The 16,940-nt window shown below is 47.9% G+C and overlaps 1 protein-coding gene across 26 annotated transcripts in view; it reads right to left on the reverse strand.

The window, feature by feature from the left end:
* Positions 1-16,940, reverse strand: part of NRXN1 (neurexin 1) — a 1,438,606-nt gene that overhangs the window by 511,309 nt on the left and 910,357 nt on the right. For 3 of the 26 annotated variants that reach the window (XM_061625689.1, XM_061625688.1, XM_061625686.1), the window contains exon 1: positions 13,952-14,627. The exons of 22 other annotated variants lie outside the window; for them this stretch is intronic. In XM_061625689.1, the coding sequence (XP_061481673.1) occupies positions 13,952-14,180 (229 nt within the window). In that variant the 5' untranslated portion in view covers positions 14,181-14,627. Of the gene's footprint in view, positions 1-13,951; positions 14,629-16,940 lie in introns of those variants that run through there. One more of the 26 variants, XM_061625690.1, reaches the window with a different exon arrangement.

The following is a 16,940-nucleotide window of genomic DNA, read 5'->3' on the forward strand; positions in this document are numbered from 1 at the left end:
TTGGAACTTTGGAAGAATAACACTTGATTAAAATGACCACAATAAAAAATGTTTTATAGATACTATCTTGTTGTTGCATTAACAATAAATAAATACATGAACACCCCAGCTTAGCCCAGTGATGTTACTGATAAGTGACAATGGAGTGTTGTTATTTATTTAGGCTGAACAAAGGCACCACAGTCAATCAATACCTTGAAAGTGTATAAAGGTTGTAGGGCTTGTAGAAAGATGTTTATCAGAAACCCATCAGCTGTGTTCCAGTTTTGATTACGCTATCAGCCTGTCCAGGACAGCATCAAAGGCAGTTTACCTCTCAAATGAGAAGCATTGTCAGGAGTAGCAGCAGCGGAGAAATCCCCCACTATGTAATATGCATATTTAACAGCACATCCAATTAACCACTTTGCTGACTGAGATTGCTTTATTATTCATTTTATTCCAACGTATGTTAATACTTTGGCAGGGGACATGAAAAATGACTGATACAGCAGAATGGAAATTGTTGAAAGGCAATATAAAATGTGGGTGACTTAAAAAGTCACATTTGGACATTTCTTAAAAAGTGGTTTAGAAATTGCATTATAGTCTTTCATTAATTTGCGTTAGAGTGATAACAGACTAATACAGGCCATTTCTAAACCACTTTAAAAAATACCATTACAGCAAGCCAGGAAAGACACTGCACAAAATCCAGGAGCGTACCTGATTGTACAGTCTAACAGTTTTATGGATTTTTGCTATGCTTTCATCTGCAAGTTTATTTGTACACTGAGTAGACAGCTCTTTGATTAAGTGGTTTATAAATCTTGTATATAAATAAATAAATAAAATAAATGGTAGGGCATGTCATCATGCCATGGACATCTCTTGAACACTGAACACTGGAAATTGCCTTATAAACCACCTGGGGGGGGTACTGAGCTGTTAATGACGGTAAGACTAGCATCTAGGCTATTTTATTTTCAATATTTATATACCAACCAATAATCTATAGCCTGTTGGATGTAGTGCAGAGGGCCACTTTTTTGCCATCCTAGAAGGCCTGGGGTGTGTCGTACATTCCATATTTTAGCACTTTTTGCACAGCAGTTCTCAGTACACTGAATTATCCCTCTGGTATTTGAGGAGAGGGCAGGGTTACATTTGCCTGACCCTGCCTCCAGCTGCCACACCTTCAGCAGAACCTGCGAAATCAGAATTCCACTGGGAAGAGGGATTGATAGTTCAATCACTCTGGGAATTGTAGCTCTGTGAGGGGATTAGGCTCTCAACATCCTTTGCAAACTTCATGCCCCAGGATTCTTTGGGAGAAGCCATGGCTGTTTAAAACGGTATGATTCTGCTTTAAAGGTACAGTGCAGATGGTGCCCAGGTGAGTGATCAAGCAGGGCTCTTCTTTTGTCATCCTACTTTTTGAGATAAATGTGTATTTTCCTTTGTGGAAGAATAGCACATTAAGTGAGTCTGAAACAGTACAGACCACACACGTTTACAAATTAAGTAAGACAGAGAGAATTTTGGAAATATCAACTCCACTAGCATCTTTGCAAGTTCAGAAATGTCTCTACTCTTACAAGCTGAGACCAAACCCACTTGTGCCTCAAATTACAGCCCAGCTCATAACAGTTTGGTGTTAGAGATGGAGCAGAAATTTGATTCAGTCCGCATTTAAAGCGCAATTTATCAATTTTTTTCCAAAACAATTTGGGGACTGAAACATGGTCATTCTTCAAACTTTGCACTTATCTAAATTTTGCAATGCAGTTCTCCAACCAAGGTTTACAAAAATGCATATATTAGGAGAAAATGTGCATAAAAATGAATACATCAGTGAACCAAACATACAAAAATGCATTATATTGGAAGAAATTGCTTGCACAACTGTGTACATTAGTCAAGGCTGCATATAAAAATGTGTTTAGCAGGACTAAAAAGCTGAACAATTTTCATGAGGATTTTTTTTTAAAAAAAATGTAAATTGCTGCATAACTGACTTCAAGATTGGAAAAAAATGAGGAACTGAGAGAACCAAAATTGTCAGAACTTTCCATCTCCAGTGTCAACCCTCTCATTTGCCAGGTTTCGTCTACCCACCTTTCCCAAACGGGGAAAGAGCAGCCAGTGGTATTTGAAAAACATAGGGCTCTAGGTTTCTCACTCTCTGCAACAAACCATGGTCAGAACCCACACCATGTACACAAGTTCTGGCAATGTCATTTTGGGGGGGGTTCTTCCTGACTCACTGACCAGGAGAATTTTTTTAAAAAAACTACAGTTCTCAGAGTTCCATTAGCTCCAAACTGAGACCTAGCCCTTCCTGAATTGGTTTTGTTCATCACTAACAGGCAGCATCACAGTACAGGAGTGGCAGGCTGGAGGAAAGATTGGCTCAAATGCACAGCTGAGCCTATGAACTATGGAAGTCCTGTCCAGATGTGTCTCAAACCAAGGCCGCCCATGCTCCAAGTTAGCCATCTATGCTGTAGGCAAAAATGTCAGAGCTGGCCCAATTGAAGAAAAACACACAGTAAGAGAAATAAAGAGTCATATAAACCTATTATTACCTAATATGATGATAAGCTTCCTCCTACAGATTTCTTATTCATTGTTACACATAACAAGGTCATAAAAATAATGTTGCTAGTACAGCAACATCAAATTCTCCCCTTCTCCCCTCCCCCAAAATAACTTTGTTAGAAATTATTTGCCCAAGGTGACAGCGTAAGAATTTTATTGCAGTATTATATACCTCAATCCTCCTATCCACAAAGTTCCTAGAGAGTTCAATCGGATCTTGATGGAACAAGGGTAGAATGAACGATCCAGTCCACTTTGACACTGGCAAGAGTTGATGATGCAAAAGGAAAAAAATGCACGTGCACAATCACCTAATGCACAACTTGAGATAAATCTTAAAACTCCCTCAGGCTAATCTAGCCATCACCTAAGCGCATTATTGCAAAATGCAAGGTTTGCTGACATGTATAGCCATGGCTTGGTTCACACAAAAGCTTCTAAGTGACTGTGGCAGCAGCTGTTGAAACTGCAAACTACAGGCACTCACAAAAAGCCCAACTTTTCTCAGTGCTTGCTCTCAACAGGTCCAAATTACTACAGCTACCACCTGGAGGTCTCTCAACAGCCTGCTGCTGGTTCACAAGCTGTTTTGAAAACCAGTTCTATAACTGAACTATTATGTACCCATCTGGTAGACCAGGCCCAGATCAAACTGGCATGAGTGAACTTATACTTGTTCAGTCCCAGGTATCAGGACCTGAACCCAATTCACCGAAAACCTCAAGTAAGTTCATCTCAGCTTTCACCAGTCTCACTTCTACTCTCTTGAGGTTCTCCGAACCCAAAACAACTTCCACCTAGCCCTTACCTTGCCACAACCAAACATAGATTTCGTACTGCTCTTGCACAGCCGCCTTTAAAAGCAGCAAAATATAAGGAAGTATGATATAAGAGCACACTGTCTTATTTGATCAGACCAAGGCTCCAACTATTACAGCACTCTGTGGTCTGCACAAGCAGGTTATGAAGACAACAGCCCTCCATCTTGCTCTCAGAAGCTGACACTTAGGGATATAATGTCTATGAATGTGGAAGTCCCACTTAGCTATCAACAGCCTTGTGGTCTAAGGATTTGGCCAGTCCTTTTAAGAGAGCAACCTAAGTTAATGCTCATCACCACATGAGTTCCGGTACCTATGAAAAAAGGCTAAAATAATTGAACGGACGACTTAAGAGAAAAGAATGTTACTGTGGGACATGAAAACAGTTCTCAAATGTATAAAGTACTGCCATGAAGAAAACAGAGAGAGAGAGAGAGAGAGAGAGAGAGAGAGAGAGAGAGAGAGAGAGAGAGAACAGACATTTTAACTCTAAACGCCACTGGTTCAAGTTCCACAGCCTAGTGTCAAATTGGAGACCAGGTAATGTTTCTTAACTGTAAATAGTAAACTGTGCCAGTTTTGAAATCACAGAATGGAAAGAACAGCTGCTAGTAAGCTGACACAGGGTCCCATTCAGTTGGACAATGAAGCAAGGTTCCTCCAGGCCATAGAATCACAGAATTTTAAGAGTTCAAAGAGACATTGGAGGTCATCTAATCCAATCGCTGCTCAATGCATGAACTTCAATGCAGGATGTAACTATAACCTTCCATCCCAGGGTCGCCAAAAGGGGTACTGTTGCACTGGGGCTACCACTGCCCTGAGTCCGCAGGGTGCCCAGACTCTGGCCTTTCATTTCATATAAAAAAGAAGTCTCTAGCACTTGTAGAACAAAACTTGAAAAGCAAAATGTGCAGGCGCCCTTCAAAGCAATTGATTGGTGAGATATAAGTCTGTTCCCATCTTCCAGTTTTTTTAGCCAATGAGTGAAGAAGAGCCTACTGGATCGGACCAGTGGCCCATCTAGTCCAGCAGCCTGTTCTCACAGTGACCAACTAGATGCCCATGGGGAGCCCATAAGCACGACCTGAGTGCAAGAGCACTCTCCCCTCCTGCATATTCCAGCAAAGACCCCCCAAAAGCTTCAAAATGACCCAGGAAGTCCCCTCTCCAGTCCAGACAATGCAGAAGAGACAACCAGGTTCATTTTGAAACTGTTTGGGAGACCTCCCTGGTGTATGTGCCTTTTCTCTACACTCAGATAATGGAGAAGGGACACCTTGGTTTGCCTTGAAGGGACTCTTGGTTCATTTTGAAGCTTGGTGGTTTTTATGGATGGATGGGTGGGTGGGTGGATGGATGGATGGATGGATGGATGGATGGATGGATGGATGGATAGGTGGGTGGGTGGGTGGGTGGGTGGATGGATAGGTGGTGGGTGGGTGGATGGATAGGTGGGTGGGTGGGTGGATGTCTTCTGTGGTAAAGAAGCAATTGTTGCCCAGAGAAAATACTTGCAGAATCCAGGATTTCAGTGTAGCTGTGACTGGGCAATAGCATGTCCACCCAAAAGCATAAGATAGCCACAAAAACCAGAATTCATGCTTTTTCTAAACACAGGCTTAAATTTATACTATATACATATATATGCAAATAAAATCCATCATAAGGACGCCTGCATTGAAGAAGGAAGAAGGGAGTTGATGAGAAAGCATAGGTTTTATCCGTCCTGCAAAGTAGCCCAGTATTGCTATATTGATATGAGGGAGAAGCATATGCCAGCCCTGCAGTGCAGTCCATTGTTATCTAATCTCTTGGGATGTGTGTGTATTTTAGGGAAATGCAGTTGTGGGGAGAGGCTGTTAAATTCCTGGGAGCAGCAACATGGGGGAGGGGTGATTCATTGCTTTCCCGCCAATGGGAGAAAATAGGAGGATTTTGGGGAGAGGATTGTTGCTTCTGGTCTAAGCACTTAAAAGTGTTTGTTCATGGCAAAGGTCCAAATCCTTAAAAAAAAAAGATGGCTGTTTGACCTGTTCTAATAACATTGCTGTAGTTTATTATGAAGCATAAATAAGTATATGCAACAAATGCTCTTAGAACACACTGCTTGCTTTTAAACAATTTAATCTTGAATTTATCCAAGCATGGCCATTTGAACCTTGGTTGCTGTAAAACTTATCTCTTTTGAGGCCCCCACCTTGCTATCTGAAATACTATGCCTGGTCTTGCCCTGAATGCAGTATTGCCAGCCTAAGATTAATTGATGAATGGCCCAATTGGTTTATTAAAAAAAAAGGAAATGGACTGCCTTCAAGTCGACTCTGACTTATGGTGTCCCTACAAATAGGGTTTTCACGGTAAGCGGTATTCAGAAGGGGTTTAGCATTGCCTCCCTCTGAGGCTGAGAGGCAGTGACTGGCCCAAGGTCACCCAGTGAGCTTCATGGCTGCGTGGGGATTTGAACCCTGGTCCGTGGGGATTTGAACCCAGGTTGTAGTCCAGCACCTTAACCACTACGCCACACTGGCTCTCAACTAGTTTATTACAACTCATGAAACCTGAGTACTTTGTAAGGTTTAGCATTGACATTAGGAGGCCGCAGGATTCTTGTGCCTTTAACACTTGTCTGGCAGACAGACATTTAAGACATTAACCCTTTTCTGGTGTGGAAATAGAATGATGGTAAAAGCTTCACCTGTTGGCATTCTATCTATCAGACATCTTTATTATTTGTGTGCGTGTTTGGTCCCATCCGTGAGAGACAGTGTTGTGTAGTGGTTAGTGTGTAGGACTACGACCTGGAAGACCAGGATTTCAATCCCCACATAGCCATGAAGCTCACTGGGTGACCTTGGGCCAGTCACTGCCTCTCAGCCTCAGAGGAAGGCAATGGTAAACCACCTCTGAATACCGCTTACCATGAAAACCCTATTCAAAGGGTCGCCATAAGTCAGAGTCAACTTGAAGGCATTTCATTTCATTTTGGTCCCAACTGCAAAAGAGGATACAAATTTCCATATAATGATGAGGGAGGCAGACACATCTCACCAAGGAGGGCATTCCACAAACAGGGATACACCATTGAGAAGTCCCTGTCACAGGTCAATCCCAACTGGGCAGTCTAGACACGAGTAAATTCCCATGATCCTGATACCTAGTTGAGGCGGGGAGCAGACTTACAAGGCCTGGTGGGTGGGAATGGGGAAGGAACCTTCTAAACATCTGCAAGAGTTCAACCAGCCTGTCTTCTAGCCAGGGGTCATCCAGGGTCTCAGGAGGTCTTACACCCCTTACTTTTTTGGGAGCAGAGTCCCTATGTCTACAGCATCCTACAAACCAAGAGTGAGAGGAGGTGAGTCAGCTAGCGGGAAGACTCTTCTCAGTAGCTAACACTCTCCCCTTTCATGCTTATTGGGTCCTAGGGCCATGTGTTGTTGTGGGTGAAGGCATTAACATGAATCTCATGCTCAACCCAGCAGCAAAAAAGGGGGGTGTATGGCTGTGACTAACGTGAAGGGACCTTGCACTTCTGAATTTGCCACTGCACTACTGCTACTAGCTGAAGTCCATTCCTAATTTATAGGATGTCCCCAGGAGCCTGCTGCCAAAATTAATTCCCAAATGTCAGTGGAAGCAACAATAAAACTCCCCTTACCCTATAGATCTCTAATAAGAACATAGCAAGAACTGCTGGATCAGGCCAGTGGCCCATCTAGACCATCCTGTTCTCACAGTGGCCAACCAGATGCCCATAGGAAGCCCACAAGCACTCTCCCCTCCTATGGCTTCCGGCAACTGGTTTTCAGGAGCATGCTGCCTCTGACTATGGAGGCAGAGCACAGCCATCATGGCTAGCAGCCACTGGTAGCCTTATCCTCCATGAATGTGTCTAATCTTCTTTTGAAGCCATCCAAGTTGGTGGCCATCACGGCCTCTTGTGGGGCACTGCCTCCATTAGGCTTCTATTATCATACATGACATCAGGCATGGGGCAGATAAGGGCAGGGCTTCAAAGGAACAATCAGGAGCCTAAAGTGGGCTGCCAATCATTCATTTGCTGGAGCAAGGCATACTCGGTGCCTATCAGTTCATGGGTGATAGGAGTGCACCTTGCTCAAGGAGGACGCAGCCATTTCCATTCCATGCAAAGTCCTTCTCCTTCCCAGAGTCCCTCCTTTCCACTTCCGACATCAGAGGGGGAAAGGAGAAACAAAGGAAGATTTGCAAAGGGATTTGTGAGCTGCTCCACATGGCTCCTTTCCTCCTCGGGCATTGGGAAGAAGTGTGGGGGCAGCTGCAAAGCACAGGGCTGGCAACAACCCTTGCACTGTGGTTCCCAAATGTGGGAATCCTGCACAAGGGGTTTTGACAGGTGGGCGGGACAACCCACAAGTCAATCATGTGATAGTTCTATGTGATTGACAGGTGGGTTGCCCCACCTACCTAAGCTAGCCCATGGGTAGCCAAAAAGGTTCCCCACCCCTGCTGTAGGGTCATGGTCAAAAGGTGAGATCTGATGGTGACAAATGCAGACACATCCGCCAAAGTTTCCTATAGCCAACGTTCATTGACCCAAAGGGATTGCCACTCCAGATCCATGTCACATCTGCTGCTGTTGCAACTAAAATGCAACCTGGATACAATATACAATGTCATGAGCGAGGACCAATCAAACCCAGGAGACTAAAGAGGTTTCTGACCCACTCCTAGAGGCTGAACACTCAGTGACATTTTCCCGCTTAAAGCCACACTACTGCAATCTAGCTTTACAGAGCAGAGTTTTATTATGCTAAGTTCCCTATTGTAGGGTTGAGAAGGGCAGACCATGGCCTCACAGCTGGACACTGGTCTTCTAATGCCTGCTGGTAGCTGGGAGTCTTGCAAAGAATGCTGAATTGGGTGGATATTGGTGCTTTCTGGCAAGTTCTTAAGCAAGTATGCATCCCCACAGTCGCTTAACCCAGACTGGTTGTGTTCTCTGCAGAATCCTATGGCTCTGGTGGCCCTCCTAAAAATCGGATGGGGCAGCAGGCTCTATTAGAGTGTGTTTAATGCTCTGAATCTCCAGGTGTGTGTTTGTGTATCTGGATATATGACAAAACACCAGCAAGACTCCAATCATTCCAAGAAAACCAAACTTGACCACACACACTGCAACCCTGGAATTCTCATTATGCAGAGAACTGGGGTGCACATTACAATGTGTATGCTTGTAAATACATCTTTGTCACATTCATGCTGTAACATTTCACACAGAGATCTAAATGTGTGTCCAACACATCATTTCTATCTCTAATATCTATGAGCTTTAAAGAAAACACACACAAGGGGGAGGAGGGCTCCAGGTGTCTTTTAGATTGTGCATTCATGATGATTTGTGCTCATTATGCTACTGTGGTGGTTATACACGGCCCTGCTTTCAACACTGTTTGAGCATGCAGAAGTTTACTGCTTCACTTCCTATTGGTGCATGTCCTGAAACTTCTTGCTCAAATCCTGCAATTTTTTTATCCCACAAATGTTCTGGTTTATATATATTCAGGAGAGACCCTTCTCACGATCCCAACACCTTCACAAGTGCAACTGGTGGGGACACGAGATAGGGTCTTTTTGGTGGCTGCCCCTAGGCTCTGGAACTCCCTCCCTAGGGAGGCAAGAATGGCCTCCTCTGTGCAGTCCTTCTGTCGACAGCTAGACTTTTTTCTTCCGGCAGGCCTTTGGAACTGAAGGAAGAGGATGCTGTATGTTATTGTTTTACTTGTATGCTCCTAAACTGGATTGCAGTATTTTAAGTGTATATCTAATTGGTTTTAACATCTTAATAGTTCAATCCTGTTTTAATGCTGATTTTATATGTTTATATCTTTTATATGTTTATAGGTTCTTAATGATATGTACTTATTTTTATCTGGAAGCCGCCTTGGGTTCCAGTTTGGAAAAAGGGCAGGGTATAAATAAAGATTATATATATATACATACATACATACATACATATATATATATATAAACCATTGTCCCATTTTTGTTGCGCTATAGTGCAAGAGTGCCCCTCTATTAACAGTGCAATAATGCTATAACAATGGGAAACATTGCAGAACAACTAATAAAGTGGAATGACATGTGTGCAACCCAGTATAAATCTGCCACTGATTTACTATTATAGCGTCAATGACATGTTGCAGAATATGCCCACAGCAAAAACAGAGTGAAGGGGCCCCCATAAGAAGTGAATCGCTTTTATGAGGTCATCAGAAAGAGTGCACTGCTTGCACACATCTCTGTTAGGCTTTTAACAGGATTGAGGAGCAAATGCCACTCACATGGTGGATTCGAACCTGAGAGTCAAACCCTTTCTCCAAGTTTCTCAGCCAGCAAGAGGCACTGCAGAGGGAAGGAACTAAGCACCCGAGGGAAGGAACGGGCTGCCTCTCTCAAAGCGTCCCTCTGGCAACTGTGCTGATGCATTCCACGTGTCCATCATGAGCCAGAAACTGATCTGCTTCCCTGGAGCTTATCAAAGAAAATGGGGAGACCACTGCCCACACAAAGACACTAACAATGGAAGCAATGAAAAGCTTCCAAAATTCCAGAAATCACAACCAAGGCTTTTTGTTCCCAGCATTTCCAGTTGACAAACACACAGGCACACCCCTAAAGTTTGCCCAACACAAAGAGAGGAAGGGTTGTCTCCAAGACCTCTAGGCGAAAGAAGCCTGCATCTTTGTTCAACACAGTTGATTAAGGCACTGTGTGTGTGTGTGTGTGTGTGGGTAAGACTGAGGAGGCTTACACACCAGAGTGCCCATCTATACTCAGTTCCCCTTATTTATTGAGGGATGTGCACCTTCAGCTGCCATGAGATCAGTTCAGGAAACACCTCGCTTTGGGTTGTGTGCACAAAGACATCTGATGCCTGAAAGCGATGTGATTTGGGATGGTATTTATTTGCAAAACAAATACACGCACACAAATCTTCTGACTACAGGTGTGTTTGTGCTGTGCAAGTGCCAGAGACCGCTTCAAACATCAGCTTGCAAAGTCACTTCCAAGTCCCTCCCCCCACCCACCCCCAAAAAACCCTCCTCAAAGGGGCAACTGCAGTGACTGCCTCTGCTCATCACCATTCCCTCTTCTCTTCTTCCCATGCAGCTTCAATGGAATCCAAGACAAAGCTCAGCAGCCCTCCTGGACTGTTCGCTTCGCGCGTTCCCTTATCTGCCCCTTTGGATTTTATTCCAGGAAGCTCTGAATGATTTTTTGCTTAAACCAAAGGTGCAATAACTGACGCTACCCAAGGCTGTTAAGTCCTTAATTTCCTCCATGTAGGTATTGGTGATAAAGAACATAGGGCCTTCTGAAAAGAGTGAGGTGGAAAGGCACAGAATGCTAGTCTGGTGAAGGGTGTGCTTGCACCCCTCCCCCATTTCTACTTTGGATTTAGGCCAACCTTTTCTTTCTCTCTCTCCCTCTCCTCCTCCGCCCCAGCCTTTTTATGCATTTACAAAATTAATGCAAGCAAAGCGGCTGACTGTTAGACCCTTTCTGGCCAGTTAATGTTTAGAGTGCATCACAAAACCAGACCATCATTTTCTCTTCTCATCTTTTTTTATTTTGATAAAAATGCTAACACCACACACCGAAGTTCCTGAGCATGTCTTGCAGCCTGATCCTATCCTATCTTTACCCCATGGACATCAAAAGCCAGCCAGGACCTTGCTCATCCCAAGCGGGTCCCTTTTCCACAGAGGACAGGGCTGGCCCAAGGAGCGCATCCCTCCCTTGCAAAGCTTATGAATGACACCACCTGACAGTGCAAGAGAAGCACAGCAAATGAAGAATGATGGAGCTGTAAGACCCAACCAAAAGCTTTCCGACAAAAGGAAGCATGGTTTTGAAATCCTCCAGCGCAAGGACTCCTTTCGTGGGATTTCTAGACCTCTGGGCTGCTCCTGTTAGCAATGCACAGGTGTGGATGTGACGATGGGCAGGCAGAGACAAAAGCCAAGAGCAGGTTAATGCGCGTGTGAATTCCTTTCCTCTCCCCCAGCTCAAATGCTCAGCTAAAATCACATCCACATCAGCACTCATCCCTGCATCTCTTTCCTCTTCTCTGCCAGTCAGGATCTGACCCTCGCACCCCACGCCTCAAGGCCATTACAGCTGCCTTCCAACAATTAGGGTGTTTACTTCCCGGCTGGGGCTCTTTATCTAATTAGACGACCTTAGTTTTACTCCATCGATTTCAGCCCAAGATAATTGGAAAGGGTGTAATTATCAGAAGACTTTTAGACAACAGCGCCACAGACTCACTTCATCCCGCCCACTCCTCCCCAGCGCAGTCGAACTTGGGGGAAGCTAGTTCTATGAAGGCTGCTTTGTAGTAGTGGTTAAGGTGTTGGGACTACGACCTGGGAGACCAGGGTTCGAATCCCCACACAGCCATGAAGCTCACTGGGTGTCCTGGGTCCAGTCACTGCCTCTCAGTCTCAGGGAAGGTAAGGGTAAAACCACATCTGAATACCGTTCACCATGAAAACCCTATGCACAGGGTCGCCATAAATCGGGATCGACTTGAAGGCAGTCCATTTCCATTTATTTTTTGGAAGAGATTAAAAACAAGCATTTCTCAATAGTGTTTAGAGGAAACAGCACTGAGAAACGGGGAAAGGCAGTCGTTTTATTTGTGGTTTGCCATCACACACAGACTCCCTCTCATGCATACGCACACAGAGGGAGAGAGGTGCAACCATATGTGTGAGACAAGCAGCGAGGGCACAGGACCTCACTCTACGCCTTGCACCCTAAGGGTGGCACCAATGCATAGGGAGCCAAGAGTGAAGAGCTTTGGCCGGGATCCAGGTGACTGCTCCAGGGGCAAAGCCAGTTTCCAATGCGGCCAAAGGGTCCCCGCACCCTGTGATCTCACTCCACTGTGCAAAAGGAGCCGTCTAGGCAGGCTGGCTTCGGCAAGACCAGTTTGGGCACCTCGCAGCTGGAGATACATGCCACGTGTGAGTCTCACCTACATTAAAAAAAAAAAAACACTACTGCAGGAAAAGGGGGGAGGGGTTCACGCCTGGCACAAAACACTGCCCCTGTAGATCACTGCTGCTGGCTCTCCTTGCTCTCTGTGCATCGCCAGAATCCAGGTCCCTACGAATCTTGATTAAAGAATAGTCGGAAGAGGCAGAAATGAGGACAGGGTGGGGCAGGGAGGGGATCCTTCCCTGTCACCATGGCAAAGAGAGCGATCTCCACCATGCACACCAATGCAGGCTTGTGGCCAAGGTGCTATTCCTCCAGAGAAAAGGGAAACCAAGGGAGGCTTTGTTTCTCTGGCGGGATTCCCTGGATGCAGAGCTTTGCAGGTTAGAGCAGCGAGAGGAACCCAACAACCAAGTCAGGGCTTACGGAGCCTCCAGGCGCACGCAGGTTCTTTGGGGCGGTGACAGGGGGGGGCAGCTCCCAACAGCAACATTACAACTACTCTTACGACCGCCGCCGCACATGCCCTCCAAGGTGGGCAGGTGTGTGTGCTCACCTGAGCAGGCTATACCCCTCACACACACACCCTCCAGAGGCTGCTGACACCTTTTCCCTCTCCGGAAGGGCCAAGCTGCAGAGCCCTTCGGAGCTCTGTCCTGAAGCTCAGAGCAAGACGCATTCTTCCCCCCGCCCTCCCAATCCTGACCTATCAAAAGAGCTGGAGAAGAAAGGCTGGCATCAGATCTCGAGGGGAACCTCAAAACAAGCGGAGGGGGCTTTTTTCCTTTCGAAATAAACTATCTTCACCTTCTACCTCGGTCCACCTCCCTTGGCAACCAGACACGGCAAAGGGCATCACCACCTCTTTCCGCGGAGACTTATGGAGCGGTGGTGGGAGGGAGGGAGGGAGGGAGGGAGGGAGAGGTGGATGAAAGCAATCCTCTCCCCATGTCAAAGAAGCTGCAGTTCCATCACCGTCCCTTTCTCCGCCTCTGCCGAGGGGGTGTGTCTTCCCCTTCCCCTCAGGTGTACTGATGGGTTCCTACACCGACAGTCCTAGCGATCGCCAAGAGTCCGTCTCCTCGCCATCGAGGGGGCGGCCGAGTCTCTCTCTCTCTCTCTCTCTCTCTCTCTCTCTAACCCGCGACTCCCCCCCAAATCCCCGCGCACAGAAGCACAAACCCCTTGAAGAGATTCGCGATACTCAGCGCCAGCAAGCCACTAGATCGCCCCCGAATGTCCAGAGGCTCCCCGCGCCTTTCCTGAGAGGCGGGTGCGGACGGGCTTGGATTCCTCAGGACCGCGGGGCTTGCTTTCCTGATTGTGTGTGTGTGTTGAGGGGGGGTTAAGGAGGGGTTCATTCCTCTCCTTCCTCTCGTAACCCATCAGTTCTTGGGGAACCCCGCAACCCCACCCCGCCCCCTCCAAGATCCTTTCTCCTCCTCCTCCTCAGTTTAGGGGCCTCCCACTAGCTCCCCGCCGCCCATTATTTTTTGGGGGGACACAGTTGACGTGCTCCCCGATGGTGCTCTCGTCCCCCCCCATCCCCTCCCGGAACCCACCGTGTCCTCCTCGTAAGGAAGCCGGGGACCTGTAGATCGCGATAGGCACTGACGGGTGCTTGCTGCTGCTGCCATGGAAATGGTGGATGTGCGGCGCCCCTAAACTGGAGGCGCCCCAAGCCACCCCGAGGAGGCCGCTGAGAGTCAACGGGAGTATCCAGAGGAGGGCCAGGCGGCCGCGGGACGGGACTGGCTCGGAGAGGACGAGCTCCCCCATCCGTTGGGGCATGGCGGGGCGGGGGGTCCCCCCACCCCACCCCGGCAGGAGTGAGGCAAACTTTGGTTGAGGGAGGCAGGCGTGGACGGCTCACCGCACCGAGCGGGTCTGGGTCGGAGCGGGCGCTGCTGCCGGGCGCCGATCCCTCGCCCCGGGCCCCGCCTGGCCCCGAAGAAGCCCAACCATAATTCAGAGGCGACAGAGGAGCGCCGAGTCCCCGAGGAAGAGGAAGAAGAGAAGAAGAAATCGCGGCGGGGACGGCCCCGAGGAGCCTCCAGTGCTCATCCACGCGGCTAGCTCCACTACCAAGGGGCGCTCAGAGGGGTATCCTCCATAATCCACAAGGCAAGGGTCGGCCGGCGGGGCGCGAGGCAGCCGAGGCGCGGACGGGGCGCCGGATCCCCGCAGAAGAGCCGCGGCGGCCGCGGGGGGCAATCCATTCAGCGGAGCGAGCCGCGAGTGCTGCGCTGCGCTTCCTTCCCAAAGGCGCGCCAAGAAAGCACGCAGCTGCAGCTCCCCCGGCGAGCTTCGTCTTGCTCCCCGCTCTCTGCCTATTGCCAGCGAGACGACGGCGAAGCAGGAGAACGCGGAGAGGCGGAGGAGGAGGCGAAGGGCGGCGGCGGCGGCGATGGGCAGGCGGCAGCTTTGCAGGGAGAATCCATTGCACGCGTCTGAACCGAGCCAGCGCGGCGAGGGGGGCGGGCGACAGCGAGCGAGGAGCCAGCCATGCTGGCTGGCGGAGGAGGAGGCGGCGGCGGGGCGAGTGCTATGCAAATCTGCAGTCTCCCAACAGCAAATCACCGGCGCTGGCATGCAATGCAGAGGGCCAGCCTATGGCGGAGCGCGGAAAAGGACTCCGGCGCCGGCCCCAGTCCCGGCGCCCCGGCTCGCTCCACAGCTACAGCAGCGGCGGCGGTCAGCGGCGCGCGATCCGAGAGGGCCATGTGGTGGGCAGGCGCTGCGGCGCGCGCAAGGACTGATCCCCCCCCCCAGTCACCTTGATTTGGGGGTTTCGGATTTCCGGGGAGAAGGATTTGGCCGGGTGGCGACTCTCTGGAGGGCGAAAGACCTCCAGGTTTTCCGGGGGGGGGGGGAACGAGCGCACGGTGTTCAAGCGGTGGCCCGTCGGGGCCTCCCGACGGTGATCTACTACGTCGGATGAGAGTTTAACCGGAGTGGACGAACGGGAGGAAGCGGCGGCTTAGCGCTACCGGCGCTCCGGGATAATCAAGACGTGCAAAGATGTTTTGTTTCAATGCGTTAAAGTCTTTTGTTTTAAGATGTTTTGGAGTGCTTTCCGTGTTTTTGTTTGCCGCCCTGGGCTCCTTCTGGGAGGAGGGGCGGGACATACATTTAATAAAAAAATAAGGCGCCTCTTAGCACGGTTAGGGAGGGGAGGCTATCTGGCTGAGATACTGAAAGTTCTCTGTGCAGCTGCTATTGTTGTTATTGTTTACTACAATTACCTCTGTCGTAATCACTTTAATCTTTACTTACTTACTTATATGGTGCCATAAATATGTATTGATCTTTTTCAGAGTACAAGAGATCAGCTCCCTGTCCCAAGGAGCTTGCAATCTGAAATTCCACCGGAGAAGATAATGGAGGAAGGGTAAGGGGGGCGGAGGAGGATATGTGGTTGTTTCACCTCCACTTGCTTCAGCTCAGTGACAGGACTCTGTTGGAAAATGATGAAGCTGCCTTATAGCAGGTCAGATCACTGGTCTGTCTGGCTCGCTGTTGCCTACAGACACTGACTGGCAGAGCCTCTCTGGAGTTTGGAGTCTCTCCTAGCCCTACCTGGGTGTGCTGAGCTAAGGGTGTGGTCTGAAGCTGAGCTACAGTCCTTCTCCAAAGGATTCGTAGAATCATAGAATAGTAGAGTTGGAAGGGGCCTATAAGGCCATGGAGTCCAACCCACTCCATCACCTGACGCAAAACAAAAAGAGGGAGCGAAATCAGCAGACAGTTTTCTCATTGACGCCTTGGAAAAAATTAACTACACATGAGCAAAGTTTGTATAAAACATGTACAATGGAATACAGTATCATCATTTCCTATTAAAGAGTGATTCACACATACATTGCCCTCACTCTGTGGCTTCCACCATGGCTTGCATGTGGGAATGGGCCATTATGCCTATTATGTCACAGGTAGGACTTGCATAATGCTTCACATCATCCCCAAATAACATGTTTTCCAATGGAGCCAGTTTATGCACCCATCTGCCAGCCGTTGGTATCAAGTGAATGATGTGTACGTGGGAGCCGGCCCTAATGATAATTATATAATTATATCATAACAACAAGAATTCCCTGGGATGAAGAGGATCCAAACACACATCCCATAACATCACATGCCCAAGGCCCAAATATGAGCACATGGAAAAGCACCATCTTCATTCCTAACTAAATAAATCCCTGTGAATTTAAGAGATCTCTGTAAAGTTTCAGTGTGTAGCACTGAAACCCTTGCAAAAATGACCGTTCCCCTGCACCATACATTTAAAGCACATGTCTTCTCCCCAAGAATCCTAGGAATTGTACTTTAAGAGTGCTGGGAATTGTAGCACTCTGAGGAGTAAACTGCAGTTCCCAGGATTCGTTAGGTGATGCCACATGCTTTCAATGTATGGTGTGGATGTAACCTAAACCTAAGGGGAAAAAATCTTCGCTTTAGCCGTGGTTTCGACGCAAACACCTTCCTAAGGAAGAAACCTTCCTTCTAGCAGCTCCTTGCTGCATGCAAGATGCTTTGAAGTGCCGACTTCAG

This window comes from Rhineura floridana, chromosome 4 (assembly GCF_030035675.1).
Source record: "Rhineura floridana isolate rRhiFlo1 chromosome 4, rRhiFlo1.hap2, whole genome shotgun sequence".
NCBI lineage: Eukaryota > Metazoa > Chordata > Lepidosauria > Squamata > Rhineuridae > Rhineura > Rhineura floridana.